The 24,273-nt window shown below is 39.1% G+C and overlaps 4 protein-coding genes and 1 pseudogene across 6 annotated transcripts; 3 read left to right on the top strand and 2 right to left on the bottom strand.

The window, feature by feature from the left end:
- Positions 1-671: 671 nt before the first annotated feature.
- On the bottom strand, positions 672-3,626 carry LOC146711471 (proton channel OTOP2-like). Its single transcript, XM_085454328.1, has 6 exons — positions 3,185-3,626; positions 2,957-3,093; positions 2,804-2,862; positions 2,121-2,263; positions 1,192-2,033; positions 672-1,101 (listed from the first exon to the last, which is right to left on the bottom strand). Exons 1-6 carry the CDS (start codon positions 3,618-3,620, stop codon positions 931-933), a joined length of 1,788 nt encoding a protein of 595 aa, XP_085310454.1. The 5' UTR covers positions 3,621-3,626; the 3' UTR covers positions 672-930.
- A 2,619-nt stretch (positions 3,627-6,245) lies between these two features.
- On the top strand, positions 6,246-13,359 carry ush1ga (Usher syndrome 1Ga (autosomal recessive)). 3 transcript variants are annotated; one of them, XM_085455431.1, is made up of 5 exons: positions 6,246-6,599; positions 9,502-9,955; positions 11,195-11,991; positions 12,540-12,591; positions 12,718-13,359. In XM_085455431.1, the coding sequence occupies exons 1-4, from the start codon at positions 6,436-6,438 to the stop codon at positions 12,541-12,543; spliced, it is 1,419 nt and encodes a 472-aa protein (XP_085311557.1). In that variant the 5' UTR covers positions 6,246-6,435; the 3' UTR covers positions 12,544-12,591; positions 12,718-13,359. The 3 variants fall into 3 exon arrangements, with proteins under 3 accessions (XP_085311557.1, XP_085311556.1, XP_085311558.1); XM_085455430.1 differs by having other exon boundaries at positions 12,540-13,359; XM_085455432.1 differs by lacking the exons at positions 12,540-12,591; positions 12,718-13,359 and having other exon boundaries at positions 11,195-11,995.
- A 1,306-nt stretch (positions 13,360-14,665) lies between these two features.
- On the top strand, positions 14,666-17,671 carry LOC146711469 (uncharacterized; annotated as a pseudogene).
- Positions 17,672-18,004: 333 nt separating this feature from the next.
- amn (amnion associated transmembrane protein) lies at positions 18,005-19,534 on the bottom strand. Its single transcript, XM_085455429.1, has one exon. It carries the CDS (start codon positions 19,517-19,519, stop codon positions 18,131-18,133), a length of 1,389 nt encoding a protein of 462 aa, XP_085311555.1. The 5' UTR covers positions 19,520-19,534; the 3' UTR covers positions 18,005-18,130.
- A 1,433-nt stretch (positions 19,535-20,967) lies between these two features.
- Positions 20,968-24,183, top strand: LOC146711467 (proton channel OTOP2-like). Its single transcript, XM_085454326.1, has 7 exons — positions 20,968-21,398; positions 21,965-22,365; positions 22,457-22,593; positions 22,678-22,736; positions 22,817-22,941; positions 23,024-23,805; positions 23,900-24,183. The coding sequence occupies exons 2-7, from the start codon at positions 21,969-21,971 to the stop codon at positions 24,068-24,070; spliced, it is 1,671 nt and encodes a 556-aa protein (XP_085310452.1). The 5' UTR covers positions 20,968-21,398; positions 21,965-21,968; the 3' UTR covers positions 24,071-24,183.
- Positions 24,184-24,273: the final 90 nt, after the last annotated feature.

Here is a 24,273-nt window from a genome sequence, read left to right as displayed (position 1 = left end):
CGCGATGGCGTTACCGTCGTTGTTGCTAACCACAATGCATAAAAACAGGCGCTTGTCCGTCCCTAGTGTGGTCATATAAAATATAAGAGAAAGAGAGAACTTTAAGAAATTAATATAGCCACTACAGTGACCATCAAAACCATGAAAAAATGTTGCCGTAAACAGTTTATTTTGCGACACCACGAAACAAACAATAGCGTAAAATGAAACGATAGACGTTTTTATATCGTCATCCGATATATATCGTTATATCGAACAGTCCTAGCTTTCAATGGTCATTTCAAAATAATACACCACTACAGTATTGGCTGCTTGTGGTTATAGTTATGACAGCTGGGATCACTATAAATGAGAAACTGAAATAATAATAATTACTTTGACTTTTATATTGCACATGCAGCTTGTGGGGATAGGTTAATTGGATAATCCAAATTGCCACTAGGTGTGAATGTGAGTGTGAATGGTTGTCTGTCCCTATGTGTTGGCCCTGCGACAGACTGGCGACCTGTCCAGGGTGTACCCCGCCTTTCGCCCTATGACAGCTGGGATAGGCTCCGCGACCCTGAAAAGGATAAGCGGAAGCGAATGGATGGATGGATGGATGGATGGACTTTTATATTGTAAACTTGAATTAATAATAACAACAACAACAACAACTCTTTTTTTTTTTCTTTTTGTGCATGCATTTATTTTGTGCTTACATGCCTGAAGTGTAAATCAGTTAATACAAGATCAGAAACAAAAACAGTTCTGAAAACATTATAAATACATGTGCATTTTCATATAAAAAATAATCAGATACATCTTAGTGGCTGTATTCATTAGTTAGTTTTGACCGAAATTTGTAAAGAAAAATCATTGGAACAAACCACAGGTTATAAATGGTTTAAGTGTCCACCCAGTCAGCTGTACAAGTTGCACGCTTCCATTTTATGATATCAGAAACACCTCAAAAAGGTTGGCAACCGAATGCATTCGGTAAAAGATGCCAAAAGGAAGTCCCACGTTTACAACAGGAGCCCATACGTTGAATTTGTAGAATTCAGTTTCAGTGGTGTGGTCAAACTGAGGACGAGCACCGAATGCAGGCATGATCCACAACTGTAAAAAATTAAAAAAAAATAAGAGAGCCTTAATATTTAGTGAGTTTTTAAAAACCATATTTAAGGCAGCGAGAGACGAGGTACTCACAATGATGTTTCCCATGAGCAAAAACATGCAGACCTCCTTCAACACTTGTCGCTTCCACAACGGTTTGTATTTGTACTGTATCTTGTCGCCTTGCAGGTTATCTTCTGGCATATCAGGGCTTGTCTCTGTGTTCGTGTTTGAGCCTTCGTGGTTGTTCATGTCATTGCCGGGTTCCACCACATAAGGATTTACAATCACAGATGGTTCCTTCACTTTGTGAGAAGGCAGCCGATGCAGACCTTCAATGATGAAAAAGTTCTGCAGGCCAAGCTGGATCACCATAATTATGGCAAAGGACAGATCAAGCCTATTCAGGGGGTCTTTGACTCCTGTTGAAATCATGGCTATGATACTGAAATAGCTTATGACGAACTGTCCCAGTGAGGCTCCGACCAGCAACCCCACATCCAAGTTGCGTGTGGGACTTTTTTCTGACACGTGTTCGCGGTCATCAACCCTGTAAATCATCATGCCGATCACAGTCACAATAGACATGAGGCTCACTATGATTATATTCATGACAAAGTGCATCATCAATGCTTCTTCTTTGGTTTTTGCATCTTCATTTTTCATTTCCATTTCATATGCAATGAAGGTCGCCAGCCCTGCGATCACTAACAGGATTCCAAAAGTAGGACCAATATATATGCCGTTAAGACGGAATTTGATTTTGGCGTGGCCATGTTCACCTACTAATCGACCCACGTTTTTCCACATGATGTAGGCCATAGCAGATGCAAAGAGGCTGTACTCGATATTGAAAGGGTACAAGTAGTAGTAGGCAACCTTGAAGATGCTACATGAAGAGTGGCTGCACTTACACTCACGGTCTCCATAACTTGCTGTAAAACATGAAACCAAAGAATTATGTTGTGGTTTCATAACGACTCTTTTATCTAGTACATTTTTTTAAAAACTGCTTTAATTACCTCTACTGATGTACAAACTTCGCCCAGTGAGTTTAGTGATGTTGTCCAGATTGGTGGGAACTAACGTTTGGTGAACAGACTCCTCAGCAACTGCAGTCATCCACAAAACCAGATTTGTGGAGAGGGTGAGCATCAGCCCACAACTAATATTGAGGGATTAAAAAGAAGGTACAATAAAACAAGGATTAGATAGTCCAACATAAAACATATCAGATAATACCTATGAGTGTAATGTTTCCGGTTATTGTTATAGTTTCAAGCTAAATCCTGATTAATCAGCATGGAAATTCCTTTTAAAGCAAAGAGTTTCAAATCTAAATTTTAAATATAAACTGGTTCTCTTACTTCACTGTTATAGGAAATGAACTTCCTTTGAGGTTTTTTTAAATCATTTTTTAACTAAAACAATTCACAAGAACTTTTTCTACACCTTTTAATACAGATGGTAACTACTGGTTATAGCCTCCTTTTAAAAAGAGACCTTCAGAAGGTCTGGGAATCATAGACAGTGAAAAGCATAATTAGTGGCTGCAGCATTTCCAGTATAAAGTTACTCTGATATTTTTCACAGCTTCTTGGACAACAGATTTTACAGTAACTAGGTTACTTTCCCTGTATCGAAATAGATACCACCTGGAAGTACAATGATGAAGAAAGGGGTAGGAAATGTCTTAATTACCTACCAAGAAATGTTCTTTTGTAGCTGCACGCAGTCTTTGGAATGGACCCACAAGAAGTATGTCTACAAATTGATTTTACAATTATTACAATAATTATTTTGCAACCATCAAGACCAGATTAAATGTAGTAAGGAGCATTTTATTATTCATTTCTACCTGCACAAATGTGAAAACAATTTGCACCACGGGAAATGCAACTTTAACTGCAGAACCACAGTGGAGGTATCCAACATAGCTGGCAAGCTTGAAAATATCCATGATAATGCTGAGGACTGCAAACAGCACAAGTCCTCCTGGAGGAGCAAAAAAGAAAGAAGATGTAGAACGGATGAAAAATCGTAAAACTACCCAATAATACTTAAACTGAACTGAACATTTACTCACCCCTGAGCCAAGTTGGCCCAGCGTGGACATCCTTGTAATTGACAGCATTTTTAATCCTGGCTGTGTAGATGCTGTAATAAATCATCCACATGGAGGTAAGCAGGAGGATGATGATGAGGAAAATCTGCAGGTGAGGGGCTTTGATATTTATATCTTCATAAGTACTCCCGGTGACCAAGACACTGCCCAGGATCAAAATGTTTACACATATGATCCCAGATCCCATCCATCCCCAACTTTGGCTTTTTTCCTTCCCAACTTCTGCAGAAGAGATCTTCAGTTCGGGTTCATCCTTGCTTCCCTCCTGACAAGGTGAATTTATGTTGTTTGACTGGTGGACCTCCTCTGTTTCCTTGTCCTGGGCCATCATTCTGCAGGGTTCACATTGATTTCCTGTGGTCAAACAGTTAAACTCATAGCAAGAGCTGATAGACATGGCTACTCTCTCTGCTCACAGGTGAGTTCTCTGCTGGATTTGTTTCTATATAAGACAAGACAGGTTTAACAGCCACACCCAGTCTTGGTTGCTATTAGTAGAGTGATCCTGCGCAAAAGAAACTTTTCTCCGAATGCCAAATCAGCACAATTTGGTCTTTTTCTTTTTATCTAAAACAAAACAAATTTTTAAATCAACAAACAAAATTCTATTTCCACACTTCTACTACACATAGTCTGTACAATAATGTGTAATGTGTTCAAAATCAGAAAAAATATCTCCTGCAGTTAAAATATAACTAGATCAGCTGTGCTTTTTTTCTTGAATTCACCAACAGCATCCCATGCCATCTAAATAAAGAATTACAACAGAGCAGGTGAAAGAATTGTATAATATTATTTAAAAAAAATGGTGCTTATCAGAGAGAAAAATCAAGCTCCTGTCCTGATTTTACGAAAATCAGGACATGAGCTAAAAATAGTGAAAAGTTACTGGATACCTGTAAGCCTACCTGTCTCAACAAGATCCTATGAGCAGTCTAGACAGTCACTACATTTATATGCCCAAGAAAACACTGTAGTATGATCTACAAAGAGTCATAAATATCAATAAATCTGCTACGAGCAAAAAGTACTCCAAACAGAGTGTGTTTTGGACTTAATGTTTCTGTAAAGTTCAAAGGATGTTTCCAAGAATAAGACTTGTTTTCTCACAAATTCTAAAGAAACTAAAAAAAAAGGAACTGGTTTATTTTCTCATAAACAGCTGTGTTTTGATATTATACAGTACATTTTATTGTTATGCAAGGTATGCTATGGGTGTCATGGAAGTTTTACTAGCATGGCCACAACAAACAGAGTAGAAAAAAAACAAATGGTATGAAACAAATTTTTGCTTTAATGCTTTTGAGGTTTTGTGTTACCTCTTTTTTTCTGTGATCCTATTGTTATAAATTTATTTGAACTGCCTGTAAGGCAGCAATAATCCATTGATGTCTAAATGGGTGTAGGTTGTATTAAGTGAATATCTTTTTTTAATTCAGTGCTTCAAGTTGTTTCCATTTTTAATCCTTTTAAATAAGCGATCTACCTGTCTATTTTATCATCTCTATTTTGTCATGGAAGTTCCAAGTAGTCTGAGTAGTCTTACTGAGAACGTGCATACTTATGCTGCAGTTTTACGCTTTGCAGTGGGGTGGGGCTGAGATTTGAGGTACTTTTTTGCAGCAATCCTTTGTACTAATGAAATCATTCTTTGTGTGCCATGCATTTTTCTAACTGGAGATTTAAAGTGAGAACAATAGTTGATTCAAAAGGACAGTGACACTTCTTGTCTTCTGTGTCCACGTCATAATGATGCCTCTCATATCTCTGATTTTTTCCAACTTGAATGAAGTTGATTACATTGGATTGAGATTTATCACACACCATGAAAAATGAGTTGAAAAGAATAACGAGAAGTCGAAGAGATGTTAAAATATTTTTTATATTGATATTTATTTTAAAGATCCAAAATGGCACATTTAGCAGAGTGAAGCACGTTTTGTCTTTGTTTCCTAACGAGATGCAATGTGGTGTAAAATAATTAATAAAAACCTCAGGAAATGTTTCCGTTTCGGGTTGGATTTTTTTTTCTTTTTAGAGCCCCAAAGATGTCATCTCAGTTTCAGACCACCTCGACCATCAGAAGCACTGATATCTACTCTGTGTCACTGTGTGCTTCTACACATTCAGACTGCCACTTCTGCACCATGAATGACGGGTACCACGAAGCTGCTGGAATGATTTCCTGGACCTGCTAAAGGAAGCAACTTTTAAGGATCTCTTCCGGATACGGATGGCATGACACTAATTTTATGGTCTGTGTTATCAGTTGTGTTATCAGGCGATTGTGGCAATGGGTTGGTAAGGATTTATGCGAATGCGTGTGCAAAGTGATGAACAGCCACAAATTTTACCCATGATATAAAGTGATCTACCATCTATTTTATCGTATAAATTGTGGCAGATGTTGCACATGATCGAGATCTGTGTCCTCAACGAAGTTTCATCTGAGTAGGGTGACTGAGAACTTACAAACGTATGAGGCAGCATTGCTCTTTTCATTTGGGTGGGGCTGAGATTTGAGGTGCTTCTTTCTTGAAACACTCCTTTGTCCTAATGAAATAATTCTTTGTGTGCCTTGCTTTTTTTTCTTCGAAGCATAAGGTTTAAAGCATGAATAATACTTTATTCAAAAGGTTAAACAGTATTAACAAATCAACTAAATCTTTGTCCCCTGTGTTCCAACTGCTATGAGGTCAATAATTTATTTGTTTCCAACTTTAATGTAGTTTAGTGTAATTATTTTATTTATTTTTTAAAGCTAGTAGATGTAATAAGATTTATTACTCAATTTGAAAAATAAAAAATAATAATAAAGAAAACTTAAAGAAATATTAATAGCATTTTCAAATATCACAATACATTAAAGAACCAGGGCAGCTATTTTTTTAAGCAGAGTAAAGCGTGTTTCATGTCTTGTTCCCTGACATGTTGAATGTCACTTTAAAAATAAATAATATATCAGCTGTAGGTTTGGGCGAATTGGGACCTTTCGGCCACCGGAAGCACTGTACTGCAGCGCGTCCTTGGATACCACCGACGCGTTCTTCACTGCGGTCTGTGTCTGATCTGACCAAATGGTTCTGAGTGAAAAGGGGGGTAAACTGCCCCCTTAGCCGCTCAGCTACCATTGTGTACCCACACGAAGAAGACGATGGTAGCAATATTGACGCGTCGGAATGGGGTCGAGCTGGGTGACTTAATTGTGCACCATGAATGACAGATACCATAAGGCGGCCCGGGATGGCTACCTGGACCTACTTAAAGAGGCAACTCGGAAGGATCTCAACGCGCCGGATGAGGATGGCATGACACCGACGTTATGGGCAGCTTATCACGGCAACCTGGAAGCTCTGCGACTGATTGTGTCGAGGGGGTGAGTATGATTTATGAGACTGTGCGCAAAATGATAAAGGGCCATAAACATGACGCATAAGCCCGTATGTTTCTGCAGAAATTGACATGGCTGCTTAAACTACGGGCGTTTTTGTAGCACAACCATAAAATGTTTACACTTATTACAAGACTTTTAACAGGCACTGAAATAACACTAAAACAATGTTTTTCTTTACTGTAACCTAATTTCAGTCTCACCAACAGAAAATAGCCACGTAGATATGCTGTTAGGCCAGGTCTTAAAAATATAGAGGCTGCCTTTTAATATGAATATATTTATAGCGTAGTAGCAGAGAAATATCAGAAATCCACAAAATCTGAATGAACCTTATGTCTTCAGATGGGGGGGATCTTAATATTCTAATTTAGACTTTAAATCTTTGTTTGATAAGAACAAAACCTCTTTAAACAGATAATTTAGACAGTGGCGTTGTTTCTGTGGAATTTTGGCTGAGGTTCAACATCCAACATTGTGATGCCACTTTAACCCTTATTATCCATCTATTTTCAGGTCACACACAGCTTTGAATTTCAAATAACAGCGTGTGTTATGTGTCATGTTCAAATGAAGCACTCTACCATAAATTTTAAAAGCTCAGCTCATGACACTGCTCAAAGTCATCTCATGATGTGGAGATGTTATTTCATGCTAGTACAGAATCAGAGAATTACATGTAGAAAGAAAATCTATTTTGTCCTATAACAGACGCGCATGATTCCATGATGATAAGATGATGCAAGTTCCTTAAAACAGAGTTTGTCTTGGACAGTTTGCTCTATTCCCTAATATTTTGAAAATGTAATTCCAGTGATAGAAAAAGAATTATCGAATTAATAGCAAATTAGATCATATTAGGGAGTTGTTGCATCTTTGCCGGTGTCCGTATTGAGCAAAATCTACAAATGTGATTGGTGTTCACATGGAACAGCCCATTTATCATTACATCTACTTGACCTGTTTTGCATCCCCCCCCCCCCCAATCCTCCCAAATGGGGCCATTATGAATTTGAAGTGTTTCTGAAACGTTCTCAACAGCAGACCAGACATATCATCTGGTGATAGCGGCTAAGCACCTCTGCTAATAAGAGCACATATAAACTACTGATTGACATGTGATGCTAAAATTAAACATCAAATCCTGCAATAATTCAACCCCAAGAGGCCCCATTATATAAGATAAGTTTAATGCTGCCTGACATGCTTCATGGGAAAGATGCCTCCTCTGCCGTATTTGGCAAGTATATTACAGATGCAGTAACATCAAACTGTCACAGGGAGTAAAGAAGCAAACAGCCCATAATGTCATAAAGAGCAGATGAGGAAAATGTGAGCTCTACTGTAATCATCGACTTTACAAGGACAGGTATAAATTACATACATAAACCTATGAAGTTAGATGGCCCCTTACTGCAGCTACTGTATGGTATATAGAGTATAGAGATTGTAGAAGGTTCTAAGTATTTTGTCTCAACGTGCAACCTGAATATCTAATTTCAATTTATCTTTTCACCCGAGTTGAAAAGATAATGTCGTTTCAGTGTTTTACAGCACAAAAGGGCAATAATGATGCCTTTGTTTAATCTCTGTTTTATTGTTACTTTCTGGGTGGTTGGTGTTTACACTCACTCATGCAAACTGACAAAAGTCACTCTTCACATGAACTCAAATAATGCTTGTTTTTAAAGCTGCATATTTAAATCTATTACTGTCCATAAAGGTGGTGTGATTTGCTAAATTAAGCTATGGCGGACTTTGTACATACATTTCCAATGAAAACTGTGCAACAGCAGCCATCAATAATACAGCTTCACTTCAACAGTAGTTTCATGTCCTTGGTATCAGCACTCTGTATGTGGCTGTATTGGAGGAAATGGATAAGATACAAGACAGTTCAATAAGAATGTAAATACAGGAAGAGTGATGCCAGCAAAAGACTGTATACTTTTTAAAAAATCCACAGAAATAATAGCCTAAAATAAATTTACCTCGGTTTAGGTGTACTGGGCACACATAAGTTGTGCATTATGAATACATGCTGTTTTTGACCAGTTACCAGAAAGTTTCTTCATGGGATGCTAGTTTGTAAAAAATGATGATAATGAGCTGTAATGTGCGTAATCGACCTGTGGTGGGGTAGGAAATGTGCAGGGGCAAAAAAAAGGAAAATTTGCCCTCAAAGTAATCTAACTCAGCTGTAACAATGTGTTTTGTTCTGTGGACTTTGGTGTGACATTGCCATTCACGCGCTCATTCTTTTTACAGTTTCCTGTAATAAGATACAGGTAGTGTAGCTGTGGCACCAGCAAGCTTGTGGTCATATTACAGACTGACAGCAACATTACAACACAGATAGAGGTAACCCTAAGGTCGTGGAATGTCAGTGAAGGGCAATTGTTTCTTTTAAAGGATTCATTTAATTATGGTGCTTCCACTGTGGAAAAAAGAATTGATCCATTTTTCAATTGATCAAAACTACAGAAGATCAACAGTTATTTGCTGAAACTTAATGTAGTTCTTAAGGTTTAAATGATTAAAAGAGGTCCATTTAACATCCCGTAATTGGCAGTTCAGTGGTGAAATCACGGTCAAAAATCACATGATTACTCACAAGTGAGATATCTGAACACTAGTCAGAAAGAAAGAATCCTCTACCTCATTTTTTTTTATATTAAATTAATTAAATATATTGTGTTTTACTTCATCTCATGTCTTTTTTTCTCTTTTTCATTAACTTGTGAAGCACTTTGGTCAACTTTGCTGCTTTTAAATGTATAAAAATAAAAATGACACTGAATTGACATTGACATATTTTGAATAAGAATGTCCAAATAGTCAATAAATTACTTTCTAAATGTGTCTACACTTTTCTTGTGACCTTCAGGGGAAACCCAGACAAGTGTGACATATGGGGGAACACGCCGCTCCACCTGGCAGCTGCCAATGGTCACCTCAACTGCCTTTTCTTCCTGGTATCTTTTGGTGCCAACATATGGTGCTTGGATAATGACTACCACACACCTTTGGACATGGCTGCCACGAAGAATCACATGGATTGTGTCCGCTACCTGGATTCCATCGCTGCCAAGCAGACAAGCCTTAATCCCAAGCTGGTCAGCAAGCTGAAGGATCGGGCATTTCGTGATGCTGAACAGCGAATCAAAGAATGCATGAAGATGCAGAAGAAGCACCACAAACGTATGGAGAGAAAGTTTTACAAGGAAGTTTCTGAGACGTCTGCATCAGATGTCATGAGTTTCTCCAGCTACACGAGCAGCTCTCTTAGCCACAAGCTGCTCAACTTAAACACAGCCACTGTCAGTGTGCCATATTCCCAGGTTTGTTGTTTGTAATTAGTTTTTTTGTTTTGGATTGTTGCCACCTAGAAAGAGCTTCTTCTCTTAATTGCAAAGCCTGAAAAGAGTAAGGATATAGAGTTCTCAACTCTATATTTTTTCATGCTTTTCCAGGCCTTTCCTTGCCACTGGCTTGAACTGCTGCTATACCTGTTTAGCCACAGACAAAATATGTTACACTTTATAAGGCATAAACCACTTCAAGTGGTGAAAGACTATAAACTGTATGTAAAAGTTGGATGTAACCACCATGAAGTCTTCTGCTTTTTGATTCCTCATCGTGAGCATTTTGACTCCTGCCACGTTGGTGCTTTGTAGCCAGAAATGATTGTATATGAACAGGATAGTGTGCTAAAAAATATGTAGCAAGCTTGGTTAGCTGCCACTTTAAACTGGACAGGTACCTACTAATTGGTGACAAACTGATAAAATTCTAGAGTACCTTGAAAAAAAAAAAAGACAAACTTCTTGGTTCGTCTGTAGCGCCAAAATGTTGTCTTCAGATTTTTTCATGAAAAACCTTCAAAAAGCAGCAACAACACAGGTGAAGAAAACCAGACAGCTAGCTAACCCACCTGTCTGTTAAGCTGCCACATCCCTAACTTTAAGTCTTAACAGTAGATCAGGGGTGGGCAACTCCAGGCTTCTAGGGTCGATGTCCCTGCAGGTTTTAGATGTGTCCTTGAACCAACACAGCTGATTTAAATGGCTAAATTAGCTCCTCAACATCTCCTGCAGTTCTCCAGAGGCCTGGTAACGAACTAATCATGTGATTCAGGTGTTTTGACCCAAGTAGAGATCTAAAACCTGCAGGACACCGGCCCTCGAGGCCTGGAATTGCCCACCCCTGATCTAGATGGATTACTTATGGATGGATTGGTGAAACTGTGCAAAAGTTCATGATAATCCATTCAAAGATGTCAAGACATATAAGTAAAATTAATGTATTGCTTTGGGGAAAGCTATCAGTAGTAAATACAGTGACAGTGTATTTCAATTTGCATGGAAGCACATCCAATAATTCAAAACACATATACCAAGAAAGGATGGCAACAGTGTGAAAAATATCTACCATAAATAAATCTATTAAAATGTGTTACTACTAATGTAAGATAGACACAAAATTTAAGAATATTTGTCTCAAATTTGAAAAAGCTTTTAAGATGGAAGTCTTTCATTTCTGATGTGCGCCTCATTGCTGCATGCTTACTATCCTATTAGGCAACTCTCCATGCCACAAGCCGAGGGAAGACAAAGATCCAGAAGAAGCTGGAGAAGAAAAAACAAGGAGATGGCACCTTTAAAATCTACGAAGATGGTAGGAAAAGTGTGCGCTCCCTCTCTGGACTTCAATTGGGTAATGATGTCATGTTTGTCAAACAAGGGACTTATGTCAACCCAAAGGATCGTGCCCGGCGCAATGTTCGCGACATGTTTCCCAGAGACAATGACGATGCCATTTCACGTGCCATGAGTGAGCCAGACCTCCATGGACCAGATGTGGACTATTCTGAGATCAGCACTGATTCTGGACACGATTCCCTGTTCAACCGACCCGGTCTTGGCACCATGGTGTTTAGGAGGAACTATGTGAGCGGAGGAATGTTTGACCTTAGAAGTCACGATGCAGCCAGTGTGGCCCGTTCAGGCAATAATGTGCGTTTACGCAGTCGATTGCAGCAATACCCAAGTCTAGATGAAGACAGCATTGGCAGTGCACGCAGCCTACAGGAGAGAAATGTTGAAGAACTGCCTTGGGAAGAAGTTGAACTAGGGCTGGATGATGATGATGAGCCTGATACAAGCCCTTTGGAGGTCTTCCTCGCCACCCAGAGCATGAATGACTTTTTCTCCATCTTCAAAAGGGAGAAGATTGACCTTGCAGCGCTGTTACTGTGCTCCGATCATGACCTTAAGAGCATCCATATACCCTTAGGACCAAGGAAAAAGATCTTAGATGCCTGTAAGAGACGACGAGAGACTTTAGTTGAGCCTGACTACATCGAGGACACAGAATTGTGAGTGTTGAGATTTTTTGTTTCAATTTTAGTTTATTTTTTTTAAAAGGGACAATGCAGTTTAACATAGTTCAGATATGAAACACTATGGAGCATGAAACTGATGTGCTGCACATATAGTGTAGAGCTATTGCTAATTTTTAACTCTATTTGTAGCTATTGCTATTGTTCTAGTACTTTAATAGATCAGCTACTGCATTAGTCTTGATGAATCTTAGATATTTCTTTTCCTCCCTAATGTTTGGTCTTTATTAGTGAAGCACATACCTAGTTGTGACTAAGGTCAGATGACTGCAAGTCAAAAACATCCCATCCTGAAAAAATGCTTGTCTGGTCTGCATTTTGCTATCATCACTAAAACTGAAGAGCTGGATATAGAAAAAAGTATAGCTGAAATAATCAAAATCAATCTTTTACGGTATTAGGTCACATGCCAAAACACAAAGACAAAACTGTGTTTCTGGACTTTTTTTGTTGTCTTATTGTTATAGCTCTTGAAAGAATCTTTCATTTTACAAACATTCATTATTTTTCTTTCTGTTCTACAGATAACGAAAGATGTGGTCACCCATCCTGCTGTGTGCTCATCCGGCCTTAAAGGTTAGTGGAGCATTGCAAAGTAAATGTCACATATGGGCTGGATGTTAAACCCAAAAGGACACTGTCATGATGAATATATCAAGCATGAGATAAATCCTTAACAGGATTCCTTTACTGTCTTTTTAGCTCAGGATGATCACTGAAAATATCTCTGTTTGGTTTATTGGAGTTCCCCATGCTGCATGGTTTCACAAACTGAAAGACCCTTATCTGAGTGTAGCACTGTGCACATTGTATGCCGTTTGGCACAGTTAACAGAGAGATGATTGTGGGGTCTGTGTCCCCTGAACCTTTTAACCCCCTCGGGGTGAACCTGGACCTCATGTGCCTGCATTGCTTGTGCCTGTGCATTTGCTGAAAAGTGTATGTTGTTAGAAATACACTAGTGTGATTTCAGCTGTAACAGAATTTTTAATAACTATTTGTAACTGAAGTAACATTTACTTGTATTTGTATATTTTGTCTCTGTATATGTTTACATACAGACAGCCACGTCAGGTCTTGAGTAGCCCACTGGTAGTGAAGGCCAATCCTTTGTTGTTATTACACTTGTGATGTAAAATCTAATACCACAGTATTTTTTTAATAAGTGCATACTACACTGTAACATGTCTCTGTAGAATTAGACTAAAGTGGGATCATGAAATTGCGTTTTTGTTGTTTTTGTTTACTCTGAGTGCTTTATATTAATGTACCTTTGCTCAGTAGCACTTTAATGTTTACTATCTGAACTTTTGTAAACAAATGTAGGTTGAATTTACTCTTATTAAAAATGTTTTTAATGATGTAATTTGTTTAAAGGGTGTGTGCATGCACTACTTCTTCTTGCTATATAACATTTCATCTGAACTCAGAGTGACACTGATTGCAGAAAAAACCTCAGTTACATAATGCAGAGCATTAGCTCTAATGAGTGAGATTGAGTTCATGTGTGATATCATTTTTCTGGGAATGCCCATTCATTAGTGAGATAGCTTTGACTGATCACTAAACGTCCTGCTTTAGTCATCTCCTGTTTACAGTTTGCATTTGAAGCTTCTTCTAAGATAATTGTGTGTGTCTGTATTTGAAAGACACACATAAGGTGTTTTCACAGCGGCAGTGCTTAATCCATGTAAATTGAATTCTGGTTCATTTTTCCATTTGGTGCTGTTCATATGTGCAGGTGTGAACACAGTAATCACACTCATTTGCAGACCAAAACAGAGACTGACACTGACCGCATCAAGGCCGCTTTGAAGAAGGTGGTTTCTGTATCGTTCCAAACAGACTCCAGAGCGGTTCATTTATGGTATGAATGTTATTCGACCTCAATATGAACCAGTTACCCAGTGTACATTACAAATTTGAGCTAAAAATCATCCAATAGCCACATATACTTTGTATTGTCAGTGCGGCAAAGTACTATAGAAGTGCTAAGATCTGTATGGGCTAGCAACTAGCCATGAGAAGAACATAAATTCTCCATGTTCTCCATTAGTCCAGAACATAGCAAATTGTTCTTGTATCTACTTTTGTTGCATCTGGACAATGGGTAAACTGAACAAACTGACACAATTTGATTTGCTTGGAGTTCACTTAGATTTTTCTCTGTGTGAAAAAATAAACCAAACAACAGGAAAAAGCTACAAGTTTACAAACACATGAACTGATTCTGACCAGAGTTAACGAAGTATAGGTGTGAAAACGCCATTGTTGTATCACCATAGTGATAGTACACGATTGCTGATCCCGAATATCATTGTTCCGTCTGTGCTACATGACAGGAAATGAGGAAGTTGTCTCAGTGGATAAAACTAATTTTAAAAATGGCTCAAATGTCATCTGTAAATGATATTGCTGTATGATAATATTAGTTTTACTGAAATTTAATTAAATTGTCAGTTTTGGAGTCTGTAATTGAGAACTAGGGAGGATGTTCAGTCCCTAGGCTCAAAAGCAGTCTCAAAGATCAGATGGGTCAAGTTTCGAAGAACAACACATGGCAACTCTTAGCGGTAATACAGTGGAGAGTTTGAAGGGCAATAAACACAATGTTAACATCAAAAACAAACTGGAAGATTGCACAGTTGAGATGTCCAGCATGCTTCTGCTACAAGACATGGTATGTGATTCCTGCATTGACAGCCCGAGTAAAGCCCTAAAATTCTGCCTGACTTGCCCTATTCCCTACTGTGAGAGCCATCTCAGAGCAGGAAAAAGCCAAATTTCAAAACCATCACTTAGTGGATCCACTCCATGACATCTCATTTTGAGGTTCATAAGCTTCCTCTCAACTATTTCTTCCTGATGGAGGACTGATTCAATTGTCTGGACTGCGAGAGAGAGAAGCACAAATTGAGGTCTCAAAGATACAACACAATATAATTTATTTACAGGGTAAAATGTTCCTAAAATTTTCTAAAAAAGGAGTAAAAATCATTTGGAATACAATGGTTTTGCAATCTTTTACTTACAATCTGGGGCTCACTTAGTCAGTAGATGTAGCATGTGTTATTTTTTGTGCTTTTTGTTTGTAGACTGAGCACCAAAGGAACTGAGGGAGATTAGTGAGAGTGCCTCAGGAGTTGATAAGGCAGTTGAAACACCGCAGAGCATTGACTGCATGATTTATTCATTCATCTAGTTGCATTATGATTTTGTCCAGTTTCCTTCAGGTTTGTGTTATCATTGAACAGTAGTTTCCTAGGCTGCAGAGAGCTGTGGAGAAGGCCAGAAAAGGGACAGTGGAAGTGCCTTAAGGAGAACAAAAAACAGGCCCATATACAGACTGAAGGCATTCAAGCACACCTGGGGCAAAAGAGAGCATAGGTGATGAGAACATTGACTGAAATAAACAAAGTGTCCAGGAGAAAGTCTGATATTGACTTCCTACAGGTAGAAAACATATGAAACATTCAGGTTATTGTATTATAAGTAGAGGAATTACATATAGTCAAGTGGGTGTGAAACCTTTTTGGCATCACAGCCTATTGTAATAGTGTGGCATTTTAAGACAAAGACTTTATTTTGGAAACGAATGTGTTGACAGTATACAAAGAACAGGAATTTCAACTTTTGGGATATTTATACAGAAGAAGTACAATGTTTCTTTTGATGTTGGTTTTTTTGATAAACCAAAGAAATTTCACATCATGGCATTTTTCAACAATGACAGAAGTGTGGAGGGAAAAACCTGCAGAACCGCACATAGGTCAGCAATCTACCTTAACTAACTATGGTGAGGCAAAAGCAAAGAGAGAAAAAAAGCAATGACAATAAACAATGCATCGGTTACCTGATATATGTTTCTTTTGTTTGTGTACACGTGTCTTCTGCTTGCCCTCTTCTCTCTATGTAAGCTGCGGGTTTCTCTGATTCCAGACCTGCATGCAAGTCATAATTCTTACATGGTTTGTTGCCTCTCTTTGATCTTTTCTCTTTACTAGCCCATCACCTAAAGCAGTCAAAGCAGAAGGTGACCCTCCTGACCCTGGTTTGTACAGAGGATTCTTCTGTATAAGGGTTTTTGGTTTGTTTTTTGTTCCCACTGCCACTCACAATCAAATTGCTATTTTCTTTTTATGAAAATAACAATTTCCATAAAGGTCTTACCTTGCAATATAAAGTCCTTTCATATTCAAATATAATTAAATTAAATTAAATTGGCTTGTTTACAAGGGTACTCAGAGTGGAAAAAAGGAATGACCGCTGTATGTCTACCTAATGTGAACATGAACTGCATGGATCATCGAATCTTTTTACACCCAAATAGTAACAGATATTACACAGGAACTGTACAACCTGATTTTTTTTCCCTATTTTTTTCCTCCTGCAGTGGAAAGCTGAGCATGACTTGCAAAAGTGGTGAGTTTCACTCACAACATGGGTTTTGTTCCACACGTCATATTTGGTTATTTGAGCCTCGGTGAAAGTCAAGATATAAACCAATCCTGGTAATAACAGTCGTTTTCAAGGTGGTTCCACGCCTAATACTGGAAAAGGCCTCATACGAATTGTTACAGCGTGTTTTTTGTTTTGTTTTTGTATTTTTTTTGGGGGGGGGGTTACATTCATGACACTAGGGATGACACTTGGTGTGTATCAGTGTCTTCTGTGTCTACAGTATCTGATCCAGACTATGATGACTACTTTGATAATGAATTTATTCAGCAACACTGCAAGTTTCATATTTTTTCCTTTGAATGAAAAGTCTTACATCGCAGGCGTTCGTGTTTTTCTTAGGGTGACGTTAATGACCCTTTTTTTTTTTCTTTAGTTTACATTTTCCAAGCACGATGTCGAAAAATAAAGTGGTTTATTGTTTCTGGATTAAGCATAAAACAAACACAGTTTACTTTGTGTTGTGTGCAAATTTTGCATGCTAACATTAGCATTTAGCTCAGAGCACTGCTGTAGTACTGCCACACAGAGCTGAAATTCAATATAGTGTAAACAATCATGAGAAAAACCTCTATATCAAATTAATGGTACTAAATCATCCGTGCCAGTCCCTCATCTTTCTACCCTGCCTAACCCTGACACCGGAGAGGACTTTTTAAAATGCAAATAACCCTTCAATACATCACCCACCCACCGCTTGTCATATCTTATTTTTATTTCCACATTGTCTATTTCCCCCTTTTTTTTAAGACTCCAGAAGTTTGACCTTTGACCGAGACACCTGACCAACATCAGCCCATGGCAGCACAGATACCCGGAACATCCCGACTTTGAATACTCATGCCAAGCCATGAATTTACAGAGCCTTTACTTGGGAAAACACTATATTGAAGCAGAGCTGAGTGAGAAGAGTATCGATCGAAAGGGAGAGTAAAGTAGCAGCTGCATCACCGGGAACAATTTTTCCTGGTGCGTGGGAAAGAACAGCGGATGTTTTTCTGCCTGGCATACTGGTGTGGAGCCCATCTTGGAAACTACTGATATTAGCAGGATTGGTTAATATGTTGCCTATCACCAAGGCTCAGTTTCATTTCATAATGTTACTGGTCCTGTCAAGCTGCTCCATAAATTCATGGCCGACTTCACTGAACCTTTGCTCTGGTCAATGCAGAATGATGTATATGCTAACAGATTATGAGCTGCCTCCACTGTGAGCTTGTAAAAGAAAAGAAATGGTCTATTATGACTATTTATTGATGTTACATAACAAGCTTTGTAAAGATATTGTATAAAGAGCTTTTTAACCCCCACAATAGATAACATAGAAGTTTAAATTGAATAGTGGTAGTAAATGCGCACCATGGAGAAAACTATGCAGCACATGAAGTGTTAAGGATTTACTGCAGCTTTTTGAAACTTTATTGCTCTTAAATGTGATGCGAATGAAGAGGAAAACACACAATTGTCTGCCAGCAATTCTTTTATTTGCGTTACAGATTTATTTGGTTATTCGAAGATTTAGTGCCTGTCGCCTAGGTTATTTACATTGTTCAGTGGTAATAAAACTGTATACAACTATATACTTTAATTTGTGGGATTTAAAATCATTCAATTTGAAACAAAAGTACTGTCATTAAATGCTAACATATGTTCATCTTTAGGCAGTAAAATCTGTTTCACTCTCATCATAAACTGGGTTTACAAAGTGTACAGCTGTCTGAGTCATCGAGATTGAATTACTAACTCCAGTCCCATATAGACTAGGAATGTCAGGCATCATAGTGGGCTGGTCAAACATAGGATTATCAAACCCATGGTCGAGAGGTCCACCGAGATCTGGTATGTTGTTTCTATTTTTGAATCTGTTCAGTGTTGGCATTTGAACAACCCCTTTATGAATCAAGACACCCAAGATAATGAGTGTAATCAGCAGTAAAACTCCAAAAACAACTCCAACTGCCAACCCTGCACTATCTCCAGTTTCCTCAGAAGAGGTCTGAACTTCAACTCCGGAGATTCCCAAATTAGAGCCATGAGAACGAGCATCCTTCATTATGTCCTGGGCCAAAGCTGCTGACTGTATTCCCTGCTCTCCATCCAGTATTACTATCTGGATTTCAGATAACGTACCAAGACTGATTATCCCCATCAGCCGCTGTGGCTTTAAGACTTTGGACATCCCCAGCTGAATGGACTGGTATTGTGGCAGGGCAAGAAAAAGGTGACGGATTCGTTCCCTGTAAGTCTGAAGGTTAAAACCGTCATCAAAAAGGAGGGTAACAATGGCACCACACACATCACAACAGTGTCCTGTTGGGCGAAGAGGGTTCTTACAGTTTGGAGAGTCACACGTTACTGTGCTACAGATCTGCTGATGGTGTACAGAATTCCCACAGTCACAACCAGAGGGATCCTCACAGGCTGGGTTTCCGACAGCAACAGCAGAGGATCCATGAAACTGCAGTTTGCCCAAACTTGAGCTGAGATACTGGGAGAACTCAGACTGGGTAGTAAATGTATCCCCCAGCACAGACACAGATTTGACAGTGATGCTAGAATGACTAGAGCTGGTGTCCACTCTGAAGGAGGAGAGGGCTTTAAAAACAACATCATCGTAATGGCAGGGGACGCTCTCCTCGTGGACAGAGAATAGGAAGTTTCCTTGCTCTAGGTCATTCAGAGTTGCAGCTGCCTGCCATAGAGTTGGATCGTACCACTGAAATGACTCTGAATCTTTAAACTCGGTCGTGACACCCGTTCCACAGCCTGGGTCCTGCCCGGTGACAGCATAAAATCCAGCTCCTGAATTCAGGATGAACTCCCCATCAACTGGCAACCTCATCTCCAGCACAGCATGAGTGGTCTCCACAAACACAGACACTTTTCTTTGAGCCGAAAACTGAACTATGTCATTGCCACAAGGAATATCGCCTTTGTCCCAGTTGGTCTTATTCTCATAGTTTGTATCAGGAATCCACTGTTTATATAGGGCATTTGCTACCCCAACGAGACAGAAGAGCAAGAGCATGTCTGGTATTTTCAGCATCCTGGGTAATTGTGACAGCCTAAAAGAATATTGCGTGACCTTTGTTTCAAATCTTGTGACTAACACGAGTGCACACAGCTTACTAAGGGCACTAAACCAAATCAGCCTGCTCAAGCAGGTAAAACATTTACATTTTCTGCTACAACAGACCGGTTTTATTGGTAATACCAAAACATCCTTACCACTGCATTTTCCCTTCAATGCATTTCTGCTTAGAACTAAAGTAGAAATGAATTATTTAGGTTTATATTGCTGCTATTGCCACTGACACTGCTATTTGTATACTCACTGAATTACATTAAGTCCAATGCAATCAAATGTGGTGATTATTCTGCTTCGTCAGTAATGCTAATTCTCTGATCGATGCAATAATTTAGCTTCTGGTCTAAATTATATATATATATATATATATATATATATTGTGGAGCAGGGAAATTATTTTACTGCTATTGTTAAATAATCATCATTATTACCATTGCATTAATAATATAATCTGCAGTATGATCATTGCTTTAACAATGTAACAGATAGCTTTAAGATGGCCTTAAGATGTTTATGATGATGTTAATTTTGTATTTCAGATGCAGTTATAACTATTGTGTACACAATGCATATCTGTGCTTATTTGAGTTGATGTTCAGGTTCTTTAAAGGTCTTAAGCTTCACTGACGTGACTGTTCAGGTGATACATGCTGAGGGAAAACTAGAACATAGAAGGAATTGCAATACATGCTTACAAAACACTTATATATCAGGTCATTTCATATTAAGGTTTTAGTAGAGGTTCTTGGTTAAAACATTTATTTAGTAGAAGACATACACATAGTCTCAGTGAGCCTCTGGTCTAGTGAAAGGTCAGAAGTGCAACAGGTGAAGAGGTGACACAGAGAGCATGTGAGGTCGTGACACACACACATGAGTTATATTTATTTAGAGGAGAGAGAGATTAGTCATGTCTCGGTAAAAGAGGAACCGTCCTTGTCGTCTCGGCAAGAAAGAGGAACTGAAAGGTAGAAAGGAAGTCAAGTCAAGTCAAGTCAACTTTATTTGTCAATTCTGCCACATGTACAGGACATACACAGAATAGAAAGTGCCGGCCATGAAAATAGAAGATGATCTTCTGGGTTAAAAGTCATTGTGGTGTTGATCTGATCTATGTATAAAATGTATCTGTGACGCATGAAGGGGCGTCAGTAAATCAAACCCTGATGCTATAAAATATCTGTTTATGCTTTGATTAAGTCGAAGATCACTTGCTGTCTGCGTACAGAGTGTTCTTCCCACACGTGTGTAGTCATTAAAATCATTGTTTGACCAAGAGCTTCTGGACCAAGGGTGGTTTGTACTCTCCCTCCTCAATTTTGAACCTTAACAATATATATATATATATATATATATATATATATATGTGTGTGTGTGTGTGTCAAACATAATTAATTTGACTGCTACCAGCATCAGATACGCACCTTAATGATCAACCATCATCTAATTCATTTTCAGTGAGTAATGAGCATTTATATGCACATAAATCCATTCAGATGCTTAATATGAATGCATCAAAGTCCATATCATTTACATTGTTTATTTTGCATTCGAAGGAAAGCCATCAAGTTTACTTCTTGAATTTTCAAATGTCTAAGGTCAACAGGACTACACTTACAGTCGCACGACCAAAATAGCTCCTTCTTGGAAGCTGCAAGTATCTGCATAGTAAACAGACTCAAGTACCCGTCGCACTTGGATTTCCCTTCAGGCAGTTCCTGACGTGCGCCAGTGTCACGAGCTAGTAGAGTTCGTTGTTTATGGAATAACGACCAAATACGAAACCGGACCTGACCAGCACAAGTGACGATTGGGGAAAAACACCAAAATATGTGGTGTAAGTCTCCTTTGGGTGCGGTGAGAGATTAAACAATCAGCCAAAACTAACTGCACCTGTTTTTAGTGTTTACGTGAGCACTGCGGACGCTCTCTGTGCAATCTGACCTGCGCAGACTAGAGCGCTGATCCACTTAGGCTATGCCTTGTTTTCCAACTCAGTGTTCAGTTTAGATAAACTTTAACCCGAAAGCAACATGCACCCTCTGGCATCTTGACACTAGTTTGAAAGTCCAACACGAACGCTGTAGATCAGTTTTCAAAGATTCACTTTTCTTTCTGTCTTTCTTTTCTCTCGCTTTCTCTCTCTCTTTTTTGGACAATCACATTTAAAATAGTGGTGGATGTAAATAATATTAATCCTGTAGCTAAAGCTGAAATATCGTTGTTTTCCATAATAAAAGACTCATGTGGTGTTTTAGTACTCTTGAGTGCGCTTTTATAGTCCTTCCCCGCTTATTTTCTTTAGTAGGCTCATAATAAAATCTTGTATTTCTCAGCGGTTAACCTGTAAAGATATGGGATCATTACAGCTTCACTTAAGCTAAAGCACATGATCTTTTGTAGGAAAATGCCAAACGTTGTTATGACGGCTCATCCATCAAATGGTGGAACTGTGACACAAGTGGACAGCATCCAGCATTTGCCCAGTCCTCCCCATCCTCCCACTGTGGATGGTGCTAGTGAAAGTGGACACGATGTGGAAGTAGTTAAAGAAAGGACCCCCCAAGGTGGTGAATGGCTCCTGTCTGGGATAATTTGCATCAACATCCTGATGCTTGGCTGTGCTCTGGTCAGCAGCAGCGCCTTCAATGTTGTGGCCATAACACCAGTGCACCGGCAAATCTTCCTCATCACCCTCCTCGTCCTTACTATGTTGTGGATGCTGTTTTACATGGTCGTCACCTCCCGAAAGGATCGTGCAGTCTTATTTAAAGATCGCCATGCTGGGCCTGTGTGGCTCAAGGGTGAGAAGTCCGAGCAGTGCTTTCTGGCTCTGTTTCTGATTGCTCGTTTCAGCTTAAACCCCTAATTTTTTATTTTTTTTATATGTTGCAGCTGGGCTTGTGCTGTTTGGCCTCCTTAGTTTCCTCATGGACATCTTCAAGATCGCCACTTATGTGGGCTACCTTCACTGTGATTCTCCTGTTAAAGTAGCCTACCCCATTGTGCAAGCTGTGTTTTTATTTTTCCAGGTTGTTGCATGTTATGAAAATTGTAAGAATATACGCGCTCTTGCATGCTGCACTGGCAAAACTTTTAAAAATTGTCTCTTTTAGACCTACTTCCTGTGGTTTCATTCAAGGGACTGCGTGCAGCTACACACCAGCTTAACACGGTAGATTCTTTTAAACATTTCATCACCTCCATTCACTCATTTCAGAGTATATAACATTCCTTATCTTTTTTCCCTTTCAGATGTGGGCTTACTCTTACACTTTCAACTAACCTGGTGGTGTGGATGGCAGCAGTGACTGAGGAGTCAATTCACCAAACTGAGATAACTCATCTGAATATAAGTGTCTCGCACAAGTTGTACAGAGGTATTGAGCCGTAGCTTCCTGTTTTTAGATGAAGGTCAGTGTTTACAAGGAAAATAACTGATGGTTGCTCTTTCTGTTCCAGCCAACTACGGTGCCAAGAAGTGCACATGCAGTCATATGGCATGTGAGACCTTCAAAGAGGCCTTCTACTACCTGTACCCCTTCAACATAGAATACAGCCTCTTTGCTTCTGCCATGACCTACATAATGTGGAAAAACGTGGGCAGAATTGTTGAACATCACAAGCACTACAAATTTAACTTCTATGTGAAAGATGTTTTCGTAGGGCCTGTAGCAGGACTGCTCCTGGTGGTGGCAGGACTTGTTACATTTGTACTGTACAAGATTAACATACTCAAAGAAGACAAGGATAAACGAAATAAGGCCCTGCTGATTCATTTCATTATGAACATAGTGATTGTTAGCTTGATGTCCCTCTCCACTATGATTGGCTGCATTATTTACAGACTGGACCGCAGGGAATATGTATCAGACAAAAACCCCACTCGCAGCCTGGACGTGGGGCTACTGGTGGCATCCTCTTTGGGGCAATTCATCATTAGCTATTTCAGCCTTGTGGCTACAGTGGCGACTGGAGCCCAGGGTTACCTAAATGTGCTCAACCTGGCCTGGGCTGTGGTATTGGTGGTTGAGATTGGCCTGCAGAACTATTTCATCATTGAAGGCCTCCATCGGGAGCCCATCAATGTAATGCCGGCAAATGCCCGTGCTTTTCAAGATCATGCTGAAATGGCCAATGACGTGGAGGGTCAAATATCAAGATACTCAATTTCTAAAAAGCCAAGTTGGAAAAGGAGAGTTCTGAGGGAAGTGTGTGCCTTTTTGCTCCTGGCAAACATAATTGTAAGTTGTATTTGTGCTTATTGGACTATCTACAGTTGTAACAACCAGTGTTTCCTGTCAAAATGTGTCTAATTCCCTTTTTCTATATTGACAGCTATGGATCATGCCTGCATTTGGGGCTCGTCCCCAGTTCGACCACTCCGCTGAGATATACTTTTACAATTACACAATGTGGAACGCAATTGTGAATATTGGACTTCCTTTTGGAATCTTCTATCGCATGCACGCTGTGGCCAGTCTCTTTGAAGTTTATCTAAGAGATTGACTAATCTCGTAATCATTATTTTGATTTAGGTGTATAAAAAGTGAACAATTTTATGTATCAACACATTTAACATGTTATTTAACTACCTTTAATAAATAAATTTAAAAAATGTCTTCGTGTTTTCAGTTTTCCCTGTAGAAGGATTCAGTGCAGGGATTTGATATGTGGCGATGCAAATGTGTTCATATAATAAACCTTTTGCA

Source organism: Copadichromis virginalis, linkage group LG4 (assembly GCF_057382275.1).
Source record: "Copadichromis virginalis isolate Kocher_CV1m ecotype Utaka linkage group LG4, C_Virginalis_male_GT1.1, whole genome shotgun sequence".
NCBI classification, from domain to species: Eukaryota; Metazoa; Chordata; class Actinopteri; order Cichliformes; family Cichlidae; genus Copadichromis; species Copadichromis virginalis.
Note: the sequence above shows the minus strand (reverse complement) of the source record. Positions and strands in the feature narration are given on the sequence as shown.

Excerpts from the sequence above, each read along its gene's own strand:
- amn (XM_085455429.1), bottom strand. The coding sequence starts at position 19,519 with ATGCTGAAAATACCAGACATGCTCTTGCTCTTCTGTCTCGTTGGGGTA.
- LOC146711471 (XM_085454328.1), bottom strand. The coding sequence starts at position 3,620 with ATGTCTATCAGCTCTTGCTATGAGTTTAACTGTTTGACCACAGGAAAT. Across the intron at positions 3,094-3,184 it reads TGGGCCAACTTGGCTCAGGG|GAGGACTTGTGCTGTTTGCA; the intron begins GTGAGTAAATGT and ends TTGCTCCTCCAG. Across the intron at positions 1,102-1,191 it reads TGCTCATGGGAAACATCATT|TTGTGGATCATGCCTGCATT; the intron begins GTGAGTACCTCG and ends AATTTTTTACAG.
- ush1ga (XM_085455431.1), top strand. The coding sequence starts at position 6,436 with ATGAATGACAGATACCATAAGGCGGCCCGGGATGGCTACCTGGACCTA. Across the intron at positions 6,600-9,501 it reads CGACTGATTGTGTCGAGGGG|GGGAAACCCAGACAAGTGTG; the intron begins GTGAGTATGATT and ends TGTGACCTTCAG. Across the intron at positions 9,956-11,194 it reads TCAGTGTGCCATATTCCCAG|GCAACTCTCCATGCCACAAG; the intron begins GTTTGTTGTTTG and ends CTATCCTATTAG.
- LOC146711467 (XM_085454326.1), top strand. The coding sequence starts at position 21,969 with ATGCCAAACGTTGTTATGACGGCTCATCCATCAAATGGTGGAACTGTG. Across the intron at positions 22,366-22,456 it reads TGGGCCTGTGTGGCTCAAGG|CTGGGCTTGTGCTGTTTGGC; the intron begins GTGAGAAGTCCG and ends TATATGTTGCAG. Across the intron at positions 23,806-23,899 it reads TGCTCCTGGCAAACATAATT|CTATGGATCATGCCTGCATT; the intron begins GTAAGTTGTATT and ends CTATATTGACAG.